This window comes from Wasmannia auropunctata, unplaced genomic scaffold, assembly GCF_000956235.1.
Source record: "Wasmannia auropunctata unplaced genomic scaffold, wasmannia.A_1.0 LD335992.1, whole genome shotgun sequence".
In the NCBI taxonomy this organism is placed as follows: Eukaryota; Metazoa; Arthropoda; class Insecta; order Hymenoptera; family Formicidae; genus Wasmannia; species Wasmannia auropunctata.
In genome coordinates this window covers 259,528-275,048 of record NW_012026898.1, presented here as the reverse complement: position 1 = coordinate 275,048, position 15,521 = coordinate 259,528, and the positions used below count along the sequence as shown (strand labels likewise).

The window sequence follows — 15,521 nt, the reverse complement described above, 5'->3', positions numbered from 1 at the left end:
TTAAGAGAGTAAAACAATTTTTCTTTCTCTCTCTCTAAAAGTGGAGAGGGGCCTGTTAAAGCGGGGAGTTTAATATTATATATTATTGTAATTGAAAGATTAAATTAAAAAGTATTTTGTATTTCAAAGAAGTATTTTGTATTTTGTATTTCAAATCAAAAGATTGAAAGTATTTTATATTTTGTAATTCAAATACTAAGATTCCTAGTATTTTATATTTTGTATTTTAAATACTTTAATGGTGTATTTTGCCCAGCCCTGGTCATAGTATAATATAAATATGATTCTTGGAGATCAATTAATTGTAAAAAGTATAATGTGTCTAATAGTATGGCCACTATATGTGGGATAAATAATATAGAACTATATATTCTATATATGTAAAATGATATCGAAATAATAATATCTTACTTAAAATAATAATGTAAAATAATCTTACATCGAAGGTACGTTCCAACATGACCGCTATGTAATACTCTCTACGCGGAAACATACGCGCCGTCACCATCACCGAATTGCATATCTTTCCAGCCGCGCCCGTCTGTTTAGTCACGAGCACCTTGCCGATCATACTCTCCGCCAATTCCTTTACCTGCTCGGGGCTGCAACGGAAGAGATCTCTCGTCGTTTCCAGCTGTTTCTTTATTTCGTGCAACGTTACGATTCACGTACTCACGTATCGCACATTTCGACGCCGCTGACATTGCTATCCTTAAACTGTCCCTTCCCTCTACCTCCAGCCAGAACTTGCGCCTTCAGCACCAGGTCCTTCGTATCTAGATCCTTGGCCAGACGAGCGGCTTCGTCGGGCGTCTTTGCCACCGAAAAAGGCGGGGTCGGAATACCGGCTTTCCTCAATAAGGTGTGCGCCATATGCTCGTGTACCTCCAAATTTCGCACCAATTGTTTGACAACCGGAACATTATGCGTTAACAACTGCGGGGAACAAAGCATCTTATGTAAAGAATGTATCTACACGCAGATTAACGAACAAAAATTATTAGGATTAATCTATTTATATATATGTATAAATAAATAATTTAATTCAACATTTTTTTTTATTAAAATCAACTTGAACTAAATTAATTATTTATACATAAATAATTTAATTTCCTACATTCAATAATAAAGTAATTTATCTTACAATTAGTAATGTCCATTTCTATCAATGTAGATTATAACTTTAATCTCACAATTTAACTTACTTTCATCTTTTTTTAATTCTAAAAATTACAAGAATAAATTAAACCGAGATTAAAGTTAATTTACATTCGTAGAAATGAACATGAGATGTAAGATTATCTTTACCTGTTTGTTTATTCTTCGCGCGCACATTCCCACTAAAGATGACATCATGAACGACATGATGACAGCAATAGTTCAACTTGAATTTTTACGTATAGCTATACACATCATTGTCATCCGTGGTATCCTCGCTTCCTGTAAAATTACTGACAAATTGTATTGAAATTGATACTTTATTTGCAGTTCCGACAGACCTATTTACCCTGCATGAATTTCAATTCACTTACGAGCCACTCACGAGGACACTCCGTGATGATTCCGTGTACATACATCCGTGTGACTGACACTGAGTCGAGTAGGCGATGAGTGCATATTATGCTCATTTCTTTATTTTTTTTTTTTTTCATTTCAACGCCGATAAGTGCCACCGCGATTCATTCTCGGGCGATACTTCAATCGGCACTATGATATATGCTCGCGTTAAAAATATCCACCACGTTTTTCGAATAGACTTCTATAACTGCGTCATATTCAACGTCCGTTATCACTTCTTGGAGGAAAAGGCTTTTATAAGTTTGCGATTACAAACCTATATGATTAAAAAATATGCGCACATTCGTCGAGATGAACACAATGAATAAAGTCAGCATTGCAAAACTTAACGCGCAGTCAGAAATATGCATAATACGTAATATATATATATAAATTATTTCAAAAATTGGACGAGATACTTCGTTTTGAGAGAAACATGTAAAGATTTGTGTCAAGATTTGAAATAGCTTCCAATTGTAAATATAATACGTTTAATATATATTTATACTATTTATATTTATACGAGACATAATACGTTTAGTATATATTACGTCACGATGTAAATTCGCACTTCAACAATAATTTAAAAATCTTTGATGCAACTATATAATTATACCTATCTGTTAAATAGAGACAATCTTATATAATTAAACTCAAAATAATTCAAAAAAGGTTTGTCTTCTCATCAATATATATTTTAATCATATTGTTACAATCTCGCAAATTAAAGCATAAATCAAAATTTTTACTAAACGCACGAAAAAAAATGTAATCATGTACAGATGTTTGATGAATTATAAGATTGCATATATATATGCAAATGTACATACACGTGAATTACAGATTGCATATAATACCTAAATCATCCCTTATGTTTCAAAGATCATCTAAAATGCAACATAAATTTAAAAAGATTGATAACTAATCGTCAAAATTTGTATATTTCTCAAAGCAAAAACAAAACACATTTGGAAAGTGTATGCTTTATCTTATACAGAAAAACGTAATCACTTAAGCTAATTTTCTTTCACATTACATATCGAAGTTTCAATAAATTGCTCTCGAAATTACTATACGTATTTAAATAACATCTTTCCTCCTATGTAATGAAAAAATACTGAAGATTTCATACAAAATTATTGCACGTAGATAAAAAAATGAGATTCCTTCTTTTTAATCGTATGATAGATAAGAATCGCTCTCTTTAATTCTATCCACGCTATACTACACTCCGGATGAAAGTGTGACACTGTCTATCGTGATAATCCCTAAAAACGTAGAGTTTGCACACATTAACAATGCAAATGTGAAAAGGCGATATTTCGGCTAAAATCAATGTAAGTAAAGCAAATGAAAAGATACTTGTGAAGACGTATTAGTTAACGCACTATGGTGATTTAACATCAATAACGCTCGCGTATTTAATAAAACAAAGAAAAGTAACAGCATTTTGTCTATAGTGTTAAAATAAAAGGTACTGCTTTTTTTTTGTTTCGTAACGATAAAAAGCCGAATTTGCGACGCCAACTACTTAAAAGCTAAATCGATCGTTAAGAGTTCGCCCCGTAATGCCGAGATTCCCCGACAGGCTGTACATAACTTCGCTAAAGCTGCGATCGTCGACGTCCCCACTGGAGTCGGACGCGGTCGTGTTGTGCGTACGCGAGCGTGATCGTGATCTCGATCTCGAGCGTTGTCGGCTGAATAATGGTCGGCCAATCTGCAATTTCAACAAAGATATCAGTCGTCGTCTGAAGGAACGATTGAATATTTTAAGCCATTACATTTCAGGTAATCCCTTTTCTAACCTACTTTTGGGTTTTAAATTCGTATAACTCTTTAATTTTAAATCGCAATTTTGAAAGAAAAAGAGGATAAAAAGAATTGCTTTTTTTTTCTCAAAAATACAGTCGAAACTAAAGTGGGGTATCCGCAAAAGAAAAATTGAAAGTGATAACAGTAATTAATCCTTGTCATTTTACTGGTAAATATTCAAGTAATAAATAATTTCGTCTAAATTATAATTTTACTTCTTTTCACCTTTTCTCACTTTTATGAAGATAAAGGATAGTGAAAATTTCGCTTTTAGAATATTTTAAATGTTGAATTGTATAAAAAGAAAAATTTGTCACTCTTTTTCATATCTTTAAATCTATAATTTTTATTATAAATTACTCAAATAATAATTATATCGATTTATTCTACCAAAAAAGGTATCTAGAAACCATTTATTACTTGATTATTTCTCGCTAAAAAAGCAGGGTCATTTATATTTTTTTTTCCATTTTCAACGTTTTTATCTTTTTTCCTAAACATTCCACCGCTGACAAGCATCGCTGATTAGATTTTCGGAAAAAGCAACTCTGTTTACCCCTAAATATCAATACTGCAAACTGAATTAAATTGAAACGGAAAAGCGAATAGAGATCATCTGTAACTTAACGGCTAAAATAAAAGTAAGGAGAGAAAGAAACATAGATATGTGTATATTTTAAGCGTCTACAATTAGAGACTTAAGACTTAAGAAAATTGGCCAATCACAATTGATTATTCTTCTCACATAAAAACATGATTGGTTAATTTTCTTAAATCTTAAGTCTTAAATCTCATTGTAGACGCTGCATTAGAGAAATGTTAATCCAGAAAAATTTATACCATATTTAAAGCCTGTGCGCTTTGCCTGAACGGCGATCGTCCTCTGGTCATTTGTCGTGGGCTGGTGATCGTTGCAGGCTGTCGGCTCTGCACGAGGGTGAGTGGTCGCTGACGTGTGGCGGTAGGTATGTACTCGCTTCCCAGTGTGCACATGAAATTGACGTTTGGAGTAGGAGTCAATCGAGCGGCGCTACAACATATTATATTTTAGACATCCTGTCTTTCACGGAGAAAAAAAAATTAGCTCTCTGTTTTTTACGAAACAACCTCGGAAAGCTATCAATAAACTCTATATACATATATGTATATATAAATACTTATGTAAAATTAAATAAAACCAAAAATATCTTTCTCTACAATTTATATAAATTATTTATATAGTCATATGGTATACGAAAGAGTAACCATTCTAACGAATTAATTAAAAAAAAAACTTAAAAAACTTGGCAAAATAAATTAAAAATCGTATAGTAAATGGGTAAAGGAGCCACACAAGATAATACTGCTAATAAATAAAATTAATAAAACAAACGTTTCGACCTAATCCGTTAGATCATCGTCAGTGTAATCATAATATTGAAGTTACATTACAAAATTATACAACAGTCAAAATCTGATTATTGCGTTATGATTACTTATATTTCGACTATTTTATATTTTAAATGTACGTAAGTTTAATATTGCGATCACACTGAGAACTAATGCGAGATCAAAACGTCTTTTTCTTTTATTAATACTAATTTTAATTTTATTTGAATTATAATTTTATTCAATAGCACTAACATCTTGCTTGGCTCATTTGACTCATTTACTGTACGGTTTTGAATTAATTTGATTTAAAATAAATGTAACAAAGTGTATCATCTACTTCATTCGTAGGAGTTTCTGTTCGTATTGCGCCCGTCTCTGTGCGTGAGCGATCTGATCAGATCGCAGTCCACCGGTCATGAAGCGACGTTGCGACGTTAATATCTGCTGCCTTCCCAAAGTTCTCGGCTGCATCGAGAGCAGAGCGGTCTTCTGGCTGGCCTGTGCCATCTGTAATAATTCACACGCGTCATCAGTCAGTGCTTGATAAATAATTTTTACATAAGAACGTATGTCAGAATACACAATATACTCACTCTGAATTGATTCTGTATGCTCAGCCTTTGATTCTGCCTCTGCAACAGCAGCTGCTTCGCTCGTTTCACGCGATTTCGATAGGCGATCTGCGCGGGGCTCTGGTAACCCAGGCGATTGTGAACCGAGTTTGGATCTCGCAGATTCGGCAGGCTGTTCGTGCGCTTCAGCGGGCTGCTCTTGTTGCTCGTGAAAAAGCCGCCCTGATTGAACGTCAGGTTCGTGCGACTGCGGCTGCGGGTCAGGCCGCCCGCGCCCCCGAATCTGTTGCCTCTGCCACCGCGGCGCACATTGAACGCGCCTCCTCTCGCGCCTCCGTTCGCCTTCCGATTCAGGCTCAGGTTGCTGCGCGATCGCGCGAGATTGCCGTTCTTCCTGAAGCGATTCCGAGCGAAGCCGCCGCGAGCGTTGCCCGCGGTGTTTGCGTTACGTTGCTGCCAGATCTGCTGTTGCTTCTTCAGGGTGGGTGGTCCTCCTCCTCCCCCGACATTGCGCTTGATTCTCGTGCCTCTTCCTCTAAATCCACCCCGGCCACGTACGGCACCGCCACGATTGCGCTTAACGCCGCCGCCGCCGCCGCCGGTCTTTCCGCTGCTCGCCGCGCTCTTTTTCTTTTTCTCCATTTTTATGATCTCATCTTAAAAGGAAGAAAAGAGCGTCATTTAATGATGCCTCGGTATACGGCACGACAAACGTGCGACGACGGTGCAATCCTAATCTTTGCGAAATTAAGAGTCGAGAGACACTTAAAGCTAGATCTTGGCACGATCCCAGCATGAGAAGTGCGAGTGATTTGTTTCGAGTGAAATTTAGATCGTTTCGGCATCTATATATGCATCTCGCCGAAGACGATTGCTGAGAAGAAATATCATCGTATTCATAATCCCACAAAAAAAGGTTTTGCCTGCAAAAATATGCTTGTAAACACTACGTGGAATGCAATCCTCACGAATATATTTCTTTTGCGGCATGTATTTTTCTGTCCCTTATCAAAGAATTAAACAAAAGTTCTGATCGTTAAATTAGTAGATAATCGTTTCGGAAATCATTATCCTCGAGTTTTATATAAAAATCATACAATATTAACATTTAATAAGTTAAGTAACAAGGATACTAATTTACAAACATCATGGAAAAACAATTACAAGTAATGCCGATTTTTCTGAAAACCAATAAAATAGCTGAATAATTAAATATTAAAACCCAATAAAAGAATTAGTAAAAAACAAAAAATATAATTAAAAAAAAAATTAAATAACGTTTGATCTTTATCATCTGCTTTCAGAATATATTTAAGATGTTGATATGCAATTTTTTTTTCATTGCACTTTGATTTTCAATCTCTATCTCCGTTTGTCATCCGATGCTTTATACGGATCACTTTGAAGTGATGCGCGATTAAAGAAGGGACACGCCGGCGTTTCTCTCCGTTAATGCGACGTTGCTTCTCAGGGATCTACTTTGTCTTCTTCTTTTCGTTACTTTTAGACTTTTCTATACCGCTGAACCGCAGTCAGTAATTCTTCTTATGACGAGGCAATTCTTCCGTTCAATTGTTATCTCTTAATAGCATTTATACTTGAGAAGATTTTCAAAGAGCCCGCATATTAAATTGCCATGTTGATTTGATTGATACAAATATAAGTAACAGGTAAAATACAACATAATTCCGCTCCCCGGGATTGCTTGCAAACATCGAAAACGACCAAGACGTCATTGGAACATTATTAAAACCAGCTTGCCTACTACTTGAGTACCTGCATTTTCAAATTGCCAGTAAATATATTATATTAATGCATTGTCAATAAATTGTAAATTAATTTGGAGTAGCGTTCCACAGATCGTAGAAGGTAGAATTTAATTCGCGTCTGCAGGTTTCTCGTGCCAAATGGCTCGTACACGTCGCGCACGACGGGGGAGCGAAACAAAAACGAAATTCAATCGTTTCGCCGAATCGTTGCTCCGGTCGCACGAGCTTCTCGCGTAGCAGAGAATAAGGCATTGTGCCTGGTATATGCGTATCGCGAGAAAGAGTCCCGTTTCCCATATTTGGCAACCGCTCTCGTCGGCGAATGTAAGAGTCGCCCGCAACTGCAACGGATAAAAATACAGGATTGCGCAAGCAAGTGTCCCACACGCGAAAGAGAGAGCGTTGATTTTTTCTTGCGAGGGATGAGTCATGATCACGACGCTTGGCGCAGCCTCCCGAAATACTCCTCGGCACAGATCTGCTTTGTCGTCCATCGTTTTTCTCGTAATATATTGGAACTTGAAGCGTTTATCGGTGCTTTATTTCTCTCACAGGACGATTCCCCCAACGGGAATTAATCGTCGGGAAGATCGGCATGCAACGATTGGATTACGTAATAATGCATCGCGTTATTATCTATACCGGCAGCAGCGCGCCGGTTTATGAGCCCCTCTCGCTGCAACAGAAATCTCACTCCGACTTCTCTTCTCCGTAACTCGATCGCCGCCGTGGGTCATTCCATCGCCGTTGCAAGCCGGGAGGGTAGCGATTTTCCGGATGCCATTCGAAATTAGCGTTCAACGGGGTCGTCGTTGTTTGATAAATAATTTTCAAACGGAAAATCAATCAATGTGTACGTGATACAATTATACGATACCGAGCAACTTTGCAACTTTGATTCATGCGGCCAAAAAGTATTAAGTGTTTTATGTAGATGCAGTCGATGTAAAATTTCATCCGGACGATCCCAGGAGCGTCCGAGGCGAGAAATTCCTGACACACGTGCTCTCCCGATGTTTCCGCGATGATGCGAGTTTCCTGTCGCATAATCATAGACGTTGCTCTTTTCGTGCAATAAAAGGCAAGAGGATCGTAAACAATTACGATTGCGAGATACAATCGTTTATGGACGAATGCGATGCAGTTCTTCATAAAAGAGCTTCTGGCAACTGCTTGCCGTTATTACGCGCGTTTCCGTTCGTCGACATGCCCACGTTGCCTGGATACCTGGAGGCAAGCCACGGCTCACGAAATATAATTATTCGAGGCGAATAAAACAGTGTCTTACACACAACAATCTGGCGTCAAGTGTTGAATCTCGTTTCTCTCTTCTCGAGGCTAGTTGACTATACAATTGCGGAATATGATTATTTGAGGTGACTGCAAAACTCTGCAAAACTGTTCTGTACGTAACATCTTGACGTGAATTCTTCAACTCACATTCTCGTGTTCCGATTGCGTTTCCTGAATGCTGAGGCGCCCAAGTGTTTCTGGAAACCGGTGTCCTTCGAGGCAAGCGATCGCATGGATCGTCGAGTATGGGTTATTTGACGCAAATATAAAATTATGTTGCATAAGACGTCCCTGATATAAACTCTCGTTTTCCCGAGATACGCTCGCTCGCATTTCCCGTGAAGGTTGATACACTTGTATACTTGCTAGATACCGGCTTCTTCCCAAGACGAGCGCGGTCGCGAATGCGATTCAGCTGAGGCGAATGAAACGGTGCTTTATTTATCCTGGCGTGAATTCTCAGCTCGTTATCTTTCGTCTCTGGCATTTCAATCACATCTCCCAGGCGTAGAGGATACGCCTATGTTTTCGCGGACGCTGATTTCTTCCCGAGACAAGTAATCGCGATCGTGGAATACGATTATTTAACATAATCGTGGAACGACTCCCCTGCGCACGAACCTGCCGGCATGAACCGTCCTATCGCTCCTCGCTACTTCTATCGAATCTCCCGTCAATCTGCTAAACCCTCCTCCTCCTCCTCCTCCTGATGGTTAAATAAATTACGAACACAATCCTGACCGTGGAATCCCGTTTATCGCTCTTCTGGTGTCTCATTTTACGTTTCCCTTGTCCGTTTTCCTCCTGGCCTGGAAAGAGCGATCGCGGTCAGGTCGACGAAGCAACGATTGAGAATTACGTGACAACGAAACTCCGAGGAGACTCCCCGCCTTCTCCGCCGTTCTAGCTCCTCTTCCTGAAAAACGTGCGAGAACGTTTACGTTTCCTCCCACGCGATCCTGTTTTAACGAACGCGCCATCGAATCGATCGATCGATCGATCGGTGTGCCTCCACGAGACAGGTTATTTGTGTACCAACGACGTGCTCCGACGTGCTTCTACATGCGCCCTTCCAGCACCGGTTCTTCCTCCGGAAGAGATTAGGGGGGAAGGAAGAAATGACGTCTTCCTTATTGTAAAAGCGAAAAACAAATGCAGGTACTCTCTCTCTCTCTTTCTCTACGCATTACGTACGCAGGCATGTCGTAACGCACGTATGTATGTAACATTGGCGCCGACGCCATTTTGTCTCACAATACTCCCAACGCGGGAGGGACGCAACGTGGGCTCACATCAGCCGGGATTATTGGCGAAACGGTTAGACCGTCGGGACTCTGGCGACTTACCGAGCGACATGTTCACTTTCGCGTCAATCTCTGACATTTTTGCGGATTCTGTGCTCTCGCTCTCTTTCCTCTTATCTCTTTTTCACACACTCTCACTCTCTCTCTTTCTCTCTCTCTCTTTCTTTTATGTCTTCTCCGAAATTTCTCGTGCCAAGATCTCGCGCGTGTTTACAACGCGATGCGCGATACTCGTCCAACCGGTTCTTCCTGCTCGTTGCGCGACCTCGAATCTCCGTCGGCTCCGTCCGCGAACATCGACAACGCGACAAATTACTTGCGAGAACAAACACGACACAACGAAGACGCGAGACGCGGCCACACGGCACACGCGAGTACATACACAACCGCCGAGAACTGAACAACTGCTGATCGTCCGTCACCGTGACTGGTTGACCGTGGCGCGAGTGGCGCCGCGAACGGCCATGATGTCGAGAGAAATGAGAAAGGCGATATGTATTTCGCGGCGAGCTTCTCGATTGGTTGTCTAAGGGTGCGTTCCCACTGCGCGCGTCATCCAAATTGACCAATCAAAACATCTCATTTTATTGCGTTATTCGCCTCGCGATCCGGAATTTTATACAAAGGAAGATTCTTTTATTTCTAGAATGTTAAGGCGATGCTGGAAGGTAGAAATTACCGACACATTACAGTTTAGTAAATTTTTCCGAATTGATTGAACGGAATTGAAAATCCTTTCAGAGGATTAAAATAGATATAAAATTGTGATCTGAGACGGACGAATTTGTATTAAAATCGAAAAAAATTTTAAAAACAGCAATCGCCTAACGTAACATTTTATTAGTGTAAAAGTTGTAAAGCTGATATGTAGTACATACAAAATGCTTACGCCTCAGGTCATAAATTACATGAACGAATAATACAAAGCCTTTTGAGCTACGATTGAAAGCGTAGAAAAAAAGATATCCATTGAACTGTAATTTGTGATAATTCGTACGCATAACCAAATTACGGAATGGTAAAAACAGCAAAAATTGCGTCTAGTAGTAAGTGTTGGATTATGCAAGAGATGGCGTTTCAATAAGTTAAATAAGGACACAGAAGATATTATAAAAAGTTCATTTAAAGGTACCATTGAAATTGAACAGACTGTTTTATCGACCTCATGCAAATTTTTCGGACCTTCCGGCATTGCCTTAAGTAACCTAGAATTCTAGATTATCAGAGAAGCGCGACCGATGTTACGAGTTCTGATTGGACTCGCAAATGGCCAATCATAAGAGCGAATTTACATCTTGACAGAAAAGCGGAAAACACAAAAGCAGAAGCCAATCAGAACTCGCTCTGGTAGCAAGAAAAGCAGAAAGCAAAAACTATTAACTACCAATGCGAGTTCTGATTGGCTTCTGCTTTTCTGTTTTCCGCTTTTCTGTCAAAGTGTGAATCCGCCCTAAGATTGATTCATCGATATTATAAATGGCTGCCGAATGAATCAATCTTATGATTGGCCATTTAACGCCATTTTTAATATTTTCTAATACTTTTGCGATACTGCCATAAGCCGGTCGCGCTTCTCTGATAATCTAGGACTCTAGAATAACCTAAAGTCCTAGATTGTCAAAAAAGCGCGACCGGTGTTACGAGTTCTGATTGGACTCTCAAATGGCCAATCATAAGGGCGAATTCACACCTTGGCAGAAAAGCGGAAAACAGAAAAGCCAATCAGAACTCGCGTTGGTAATCGATAGTTTTTGCTTTCTGCTTTTCTTGCTACCAATGAAAGTTCTGATTGGCTTCTGTTGTTCTGTTTTCCGTCAAGGTGTGAATTCGCCCTAAGATTGATTTATCGGTATTATAAATGGCTGTCAAATGAATCAATCTTATGATTGGCCATTCGACGCCATTTTTAGTACATTTTTAATATTTTCTAGTACTTTTGCGATACTGCCATAAGCCAGTTGCGCTTCTCTGATAATCTACGACTCTAGAGTAACCTAATCGATGCGTCGCACAAAGAGTCGCGCGGCAAATTATGCAATAAAATGGCATGTTTTAATTGGTCAATTAGAATAACGCCGCATGACGCACTCAGTAGAAACGCACCCTAATAGGGAATTAGGCATGGTTGAAAACCTTTGCTCTCGGTAGAGTCCCAGATAATCAGAAAAACGCGATCGGTATTAATCACAAAACACAATAAAGGCTCCTGGACGCGGAAATGCTTGCCGTGCGGCAAAATGCGAAATGATAACCAATGGACGTATTATCTTTTTTAAGAAGCTGTAAACTTATTGGCTACCGCGTCGCATTTTGCCGCGAGGCAAAAATTTCCGCGTTCAGTGTGAAGAAGACCTAAATGTAGTAAGCCTTAAGCCGTAAGAAATGGACCAATCGCAGTCAAATGCGATGAGAATAATCGATTAGTCCTGAAACACAAGAGGTGTAGTAAGCCTTAAGCCGTAAGAAGTTGACCAATCGCAGTCGAATGTGAAGAGAATAATCGATTATGATTGGTCAGTTTCTTACGGCTTAAAGCTTACTACATCTATTGTGTTTGGGACTTACCAATTCTGATTGGATCGCAAATGGCCAATCATATGATTGATTCATCGGTATTATAAATGGCTGCCAAATTGATAAATTTACATCAACAATTGTTACGGTAAATTAGAACATTTTAGTTGCATGCAAAAAAGTGTCGTAACAATTCTGTCCACAAGTGTACTGTCTCTAAACTAAAGAATTAAACATTGCGATTCGCATTTGCAAAATATTAGTTACCTATAAAATATATATTAATATATTAAATATATACTAAAAAATTTTATCATTAAGGATATATCTCATAATCCGTCTGCAATTTGACGCCATTTTTAATATTTTTTAGTACTTTTGCGATACTGCAATAAGTCCGTCGCGCGCAGTTTTCTCTATCTAGGACTCTAGGCTCTAGGTAATGCTACCAACCTAAATATACTGCTACAAAATACAAACACACGAATGTTGAATAAACGGGTGAAAATCAAAGTGCCGAAAGTATTGTCCCCGGTTGGAGGCTAAATAAATAGAAGAATTTGCTATAATCATGATCGAATTTACTGGCGTACTGTTGACATATTGGTAGCATTTCTCTATATGGATTTAAAATTTAAATGAAAAAATGTTTGAGGATTTTAATCAATATGTGAACAAATCTAACCTTCGAAAGATTTCTTGTACATAGCAATTACAATGATATCAGAATACCGAACTGTCAAGTTATATCAGTTATGACTCAATAACAGTTATAAAGTAGCAAATACGAAAATAACATCATTAGGTACGTGTAATCAAAACAATAGCATAAGAGAGATCAACTCGCGTTATAGGTTATAACGTACCAGAAATTTGACGTTTATATATTAAATTATTATATTTACAGTACAATAAAGTTATAGTAAAAAAAAATATTTATATGGTGTGATAGATTATATTCACATGATGGGAAGAACATCCAACAAACATTTACCTCCCTCTCGTCATAGACTTTCTATGAAGAAAGGATGGGTTAAAAGGTTAGTATCTTCAATTATATCATCACATATGAAACTGTTTTATTGTCATAAAATGTTATACATATTACTGTGTGTTCAAATAACAAAACGCTAGCAATTCACTGGTAGATTAGTAGCAAATTCGCTCAGGTTTCCACTGCAGATCCATATAGCAATTTGTGTTTCATGTTAAGCTCATGATAAAAATTGTTTATTGACTCACATTTTAGAATGAAATAGAAATTAGAAAAAATTAAGTCTAACAAACGATTAAACAACAATGTTTTAACATAATTGTATAATTTTATTCAGTAAAATTAAAGTGGAACATTTCAACTTTACTAAGTTTTCTTCAGCTGCAACTACAAAATTTTCAAATTATAATTAATTCATTAATTCTAGTTGGAGAACACGCAACGTTTCCTTTTCAGTGTGAGTCACGGCAGCAAGTCCAAGACTCAAAATTAAGACTTGATCTTGATAAAATAGATACTAGAAATCACTCATCAGCAACAGCATTTTGCTCACATGTGTCTATCTTTTATATTTCCTTGTATTAATCTTTCAGTTTATGTTTTATTACATATTTTTGTGCTTTAATAATTTTTAATTTCACTGTGTACTGCAGATAAGCAAAACATGCAATCTATTGCGTCATACTATTTAATTGCTTGTGATATTTTTTCATGTAGAAATTGGCATTGTACCTGTATAATATGAAGGGAACATGCTATTTTTCAATGTCATTTACCAATTTTTTCTTATAATATAGAGTATCATTCAATTTTTTGTATTTGTGGTATTGTATTGTATTTGTTGTATTTGTTTTACTACTTAAATATATATACAAAATTGAATATTTCTAGTGTTATTAATCAGAAGAGGAAGACGCAATATTTATCCTCTCTTTTTGAAATAACAGGCTAATAAATTAAAGTACCAAAATTAATATTTAGGGTCAGATCTTTATTTATTATGAATAAATAAAGATCTGACCGTAAATATTAATTTTGGTACTTTAATTTATTAGCCTGTTATTTCAAAAAGAGAGGATAAATATTGCGTCTTCCTCTTCTGATTAATAAACACTAGAAATACTATATTCATAATAAATAAAGATCTGATCGTAAATATTAATTTTGGTACTTTAATTTATTAGCCTGTTATTTCAAAAAGAGAGGATAAATATTGCGTCTTCCTCTTCTGATTAATAAACACTAGAAATATTCAATTTTGTATATATATTTAAGTAGTAAAATATCAAATAACAAAATATACTAAAGACGTAAAGGATTATTTTCCAAAGGATCCACATTTTATAGAATTATATACGTAATGAATATGTTACATATGTGATACATTTCAAATATCAGTATTTTATAAAATGTTTTTCTGTACATTTTTTATCTTGTATACTAATATTTTTATTTATTTTTTTTGTTAGACGGCAACTGTTAAAGCAAATGAAAGCAGCCTCGGAAGCAGCCGAATCTAAGGCTTTCGACAATGAATCCAACGAGTTAGCAAGATCACCCGATTCGACGAATACGAGAGAAATTAGTACCCTAGAAATAGATCCGAACACAAAGCCAATAAGTATAGGTACATACGAAAATGTTCAAATCTGTGAGGATAAAGATCCTCTTGTTATCAACGAGAAAGACCTTTTGGGTTTCAATCATATTCAGGAGCACGAACCCAAAGGTGATCGTATTATAAATGTTTCTTTCTTCTTGAAAGAGATGCATAGAGCATTCGACAGTCATGTACAACAACTTAAGTGCCAATTTAAAGATTGGATTCTCATACATTCTCGTCGCCGTGGGTTACTAACGCAGTTCTTTTTCAAATGCCAAGTTTGTAATCACGAAGCGAACTTTTGGTCGCACCCCACAGACTGCAAAACCTTGGACATCGTTACGGCTGAAACCATCACGATTAGAATTGGTTATACCTAACTGGAACATGCGAATATACCATATATGATTGGGGAAACGTATATCATCGGGAATTTATAATATATAAATAAATTTTTAAGAAAATAACTATTGAAAATATGGGAATGACAAACGAAGTAAAGAAAACGCGGAAATAAAATAATCAACGACATTCCGTATAATATACTGATATTTATATATAATTTGAAATGTCATTAGCATCCGTGTCCCAGAAACTGTGACGAGTGAATAACCGAAAACCTGTTAAAAATTGTTGACTGCGCCTATACTTTGGCGAAAAATGTAACTTTATGTATTATATGACATTTTTAAATAAAAAATTGAAAAAATTGGAATAATATTGCATTAA

At 37.2% G+C, this 15,521-nt stretch overlaps 3 protein-coding genes and 1 long non-coding RNA gene across 9 annotated transcripts in view; 1 reads left to right on the top strand and 3 right to left on the bottom strand.

Moving 5' to 3' along the window:
• The window catches only part of LOC105453945 (succinyl-CoA ligase [ADP-forming] subunit beta, mitochondrial-like), a 4,639-nt gene extending 2,996 nt beyond the window's left edge, over nucleotides 1–1,643 (bottom strand). Inside the window, exons 1-4 of one of the 3 annotated variants that reach the window (XM_011696242.1) lie at nucleotides 1,533–1,643; nucleotides 1,309–1,451; nucleotides 677–936; nucleotides 440–602 (exon numbers count right to left, since the gene is read on the bottom strand). In XM_011696242.1, the coding sequence (XP_011694544.1) occupies nucleotides 440–602; nucleotides 677–936; nucleotides 1,309–1,365 (480 nt within the window). In that variant the 5' untranslated portion in view covers nucleotides 1,366–1,451; nucleotides 1,533–1,643. Of the gene's footprint in view, nucleotides 1–439; nucleotides 603–676; nucleotides 937–1,308; nucleotides 1,452–1,507 lie in introns of all 3 variants that reach the window. The other 2 variants (XM_011696241.1, XM_011696243.1) reach the window with 2 other exon arrangements.
• Nucleotides 1,644–2,230: 587 nt separating this feature from the next.
• On the bottom strand, nucleotides 2,231–10,123 carry LOC105453943. 2 transcript variants are annotated; one of them, XM_011696235.1, is made up of 5 exons: nucleotides 9,724–10,123; nucleotides 5,337–5,971; nucleotides 5,081–5,250; nucleotides 4,213–4,402; nucleotides 2,231–3,277 (listed from the first exon to the last, which is right to left on the bottom strand). In XM_011696235.1, the coding sequence occupies exons 1-5, from the start codon at nucleotides 9,758–9,760 to the stop codon at nucleotides 3,089–3,091; spliced, it is 1,221 nt and encodes a 406-aa protein (XP_011694537.1). In that variant the 5' UTR covers nucleotides 9,761–10,123; the 3' UTR covers nucleotides 2,231–3,088. The 2 variants fall into 2 exon arrangements, with proteins under 2 accessions (XP_011694537.1, XP_011694538.1); XM_011696236.1 differs by having other exon boundaries at nucleotides 9,922–10,123.
• LOC105453942 lies at nucleotides 8,744–9,501 on the bottom strand. Its single transcript, XR_974938.1, has 2 exons — nucleotides 9,413–9,501; nucleotides 8,744–9,293 (listed from the first exon to the last, which is right to left on the bottom strand). It is a non-coding gene; the product is annotated as an uncharacterized LOC105453942 (long non-coding RNA).
• Nucleotides 9,288–15,507, top strand: LOC105453944. Of its 3 annotated transcripts, none has more exons than XM_011696240.1 (3): nucleotides 9,288–9,535; nucleotides 13,148–13,235; nucleotides 14,659–15,507. In XM_011696240.1, the coding sequence occupies exons 2-3, from the start codon at nucleotides 13,159–13,161 to the stop codon at nucleotides 15,170–15,172; spliced, it is 591 nt and encodes a 196-aa protein (XP_011694542.1). In that variant the 5' UTR covers nucleotides 9,288–9,535; nucleotides 13,148–13,158; the 3' UTR covers nucleotides 15,173–15,507. The 3 variants fall into 3 exon arrangements, with proteins under 3 accessions (XP_011694542.1, XP_011694539.1, XP_011694540.1); XM_011696237.1 differs by lacking the exon at nucleotides 9,288–9,535 and adding an exon at nucleotides 12,667–13,000; XM_011696238.1 differs by lacking the exon at nucleotides 9,288–9,535 and adding an exon at nucleotides 12,667–13,000 and having other exon boundaries at nucleotides 13,103–13,235.
• The last annotated feature ends 14 nt before the right edge of the window (nucleotides 15,508–15,521 follow it).

Excerpts from the sequence above, each read along its gene's own strand:
- LOC105453943 (XM_011696235.1), bottom strand. The coding sequence starts at position 9,760 with ATGTCAGAGATTGACGCGAAAGTGAACATGTCGCTCG. Across the intron at positions 5,251-5,336 it reads GCATACAGAATCAATTCAGA|ATGGCACAGGCCAGCCAGAA; the intron begins GTGAGTATATTG and ends GAATTATTACAG. Across the intron at positions 3,278-4,212 it reads GCGCACAGGCTTTAAATATG|ATTGGCCGACCATTATTCAG; the intron begins GTATAAATTTTT and ends TTGAAATTGCAG.
- LOC105453944 (XM_011696240.1), top strand. The coding sequence starts at position 13,159 with ATGATGGGAAGAACATCCAACAAACATTTACCTCCCTCTCGTCATAGA. Across the intron at positions 13,236-14,658 it reads AAGAAAGGATGGGTTAAAAG|ACGGCAACTGTTAAAGCAAA; the intron begins GTTAGTATCTTC and ends TTTTTTTGTTAG.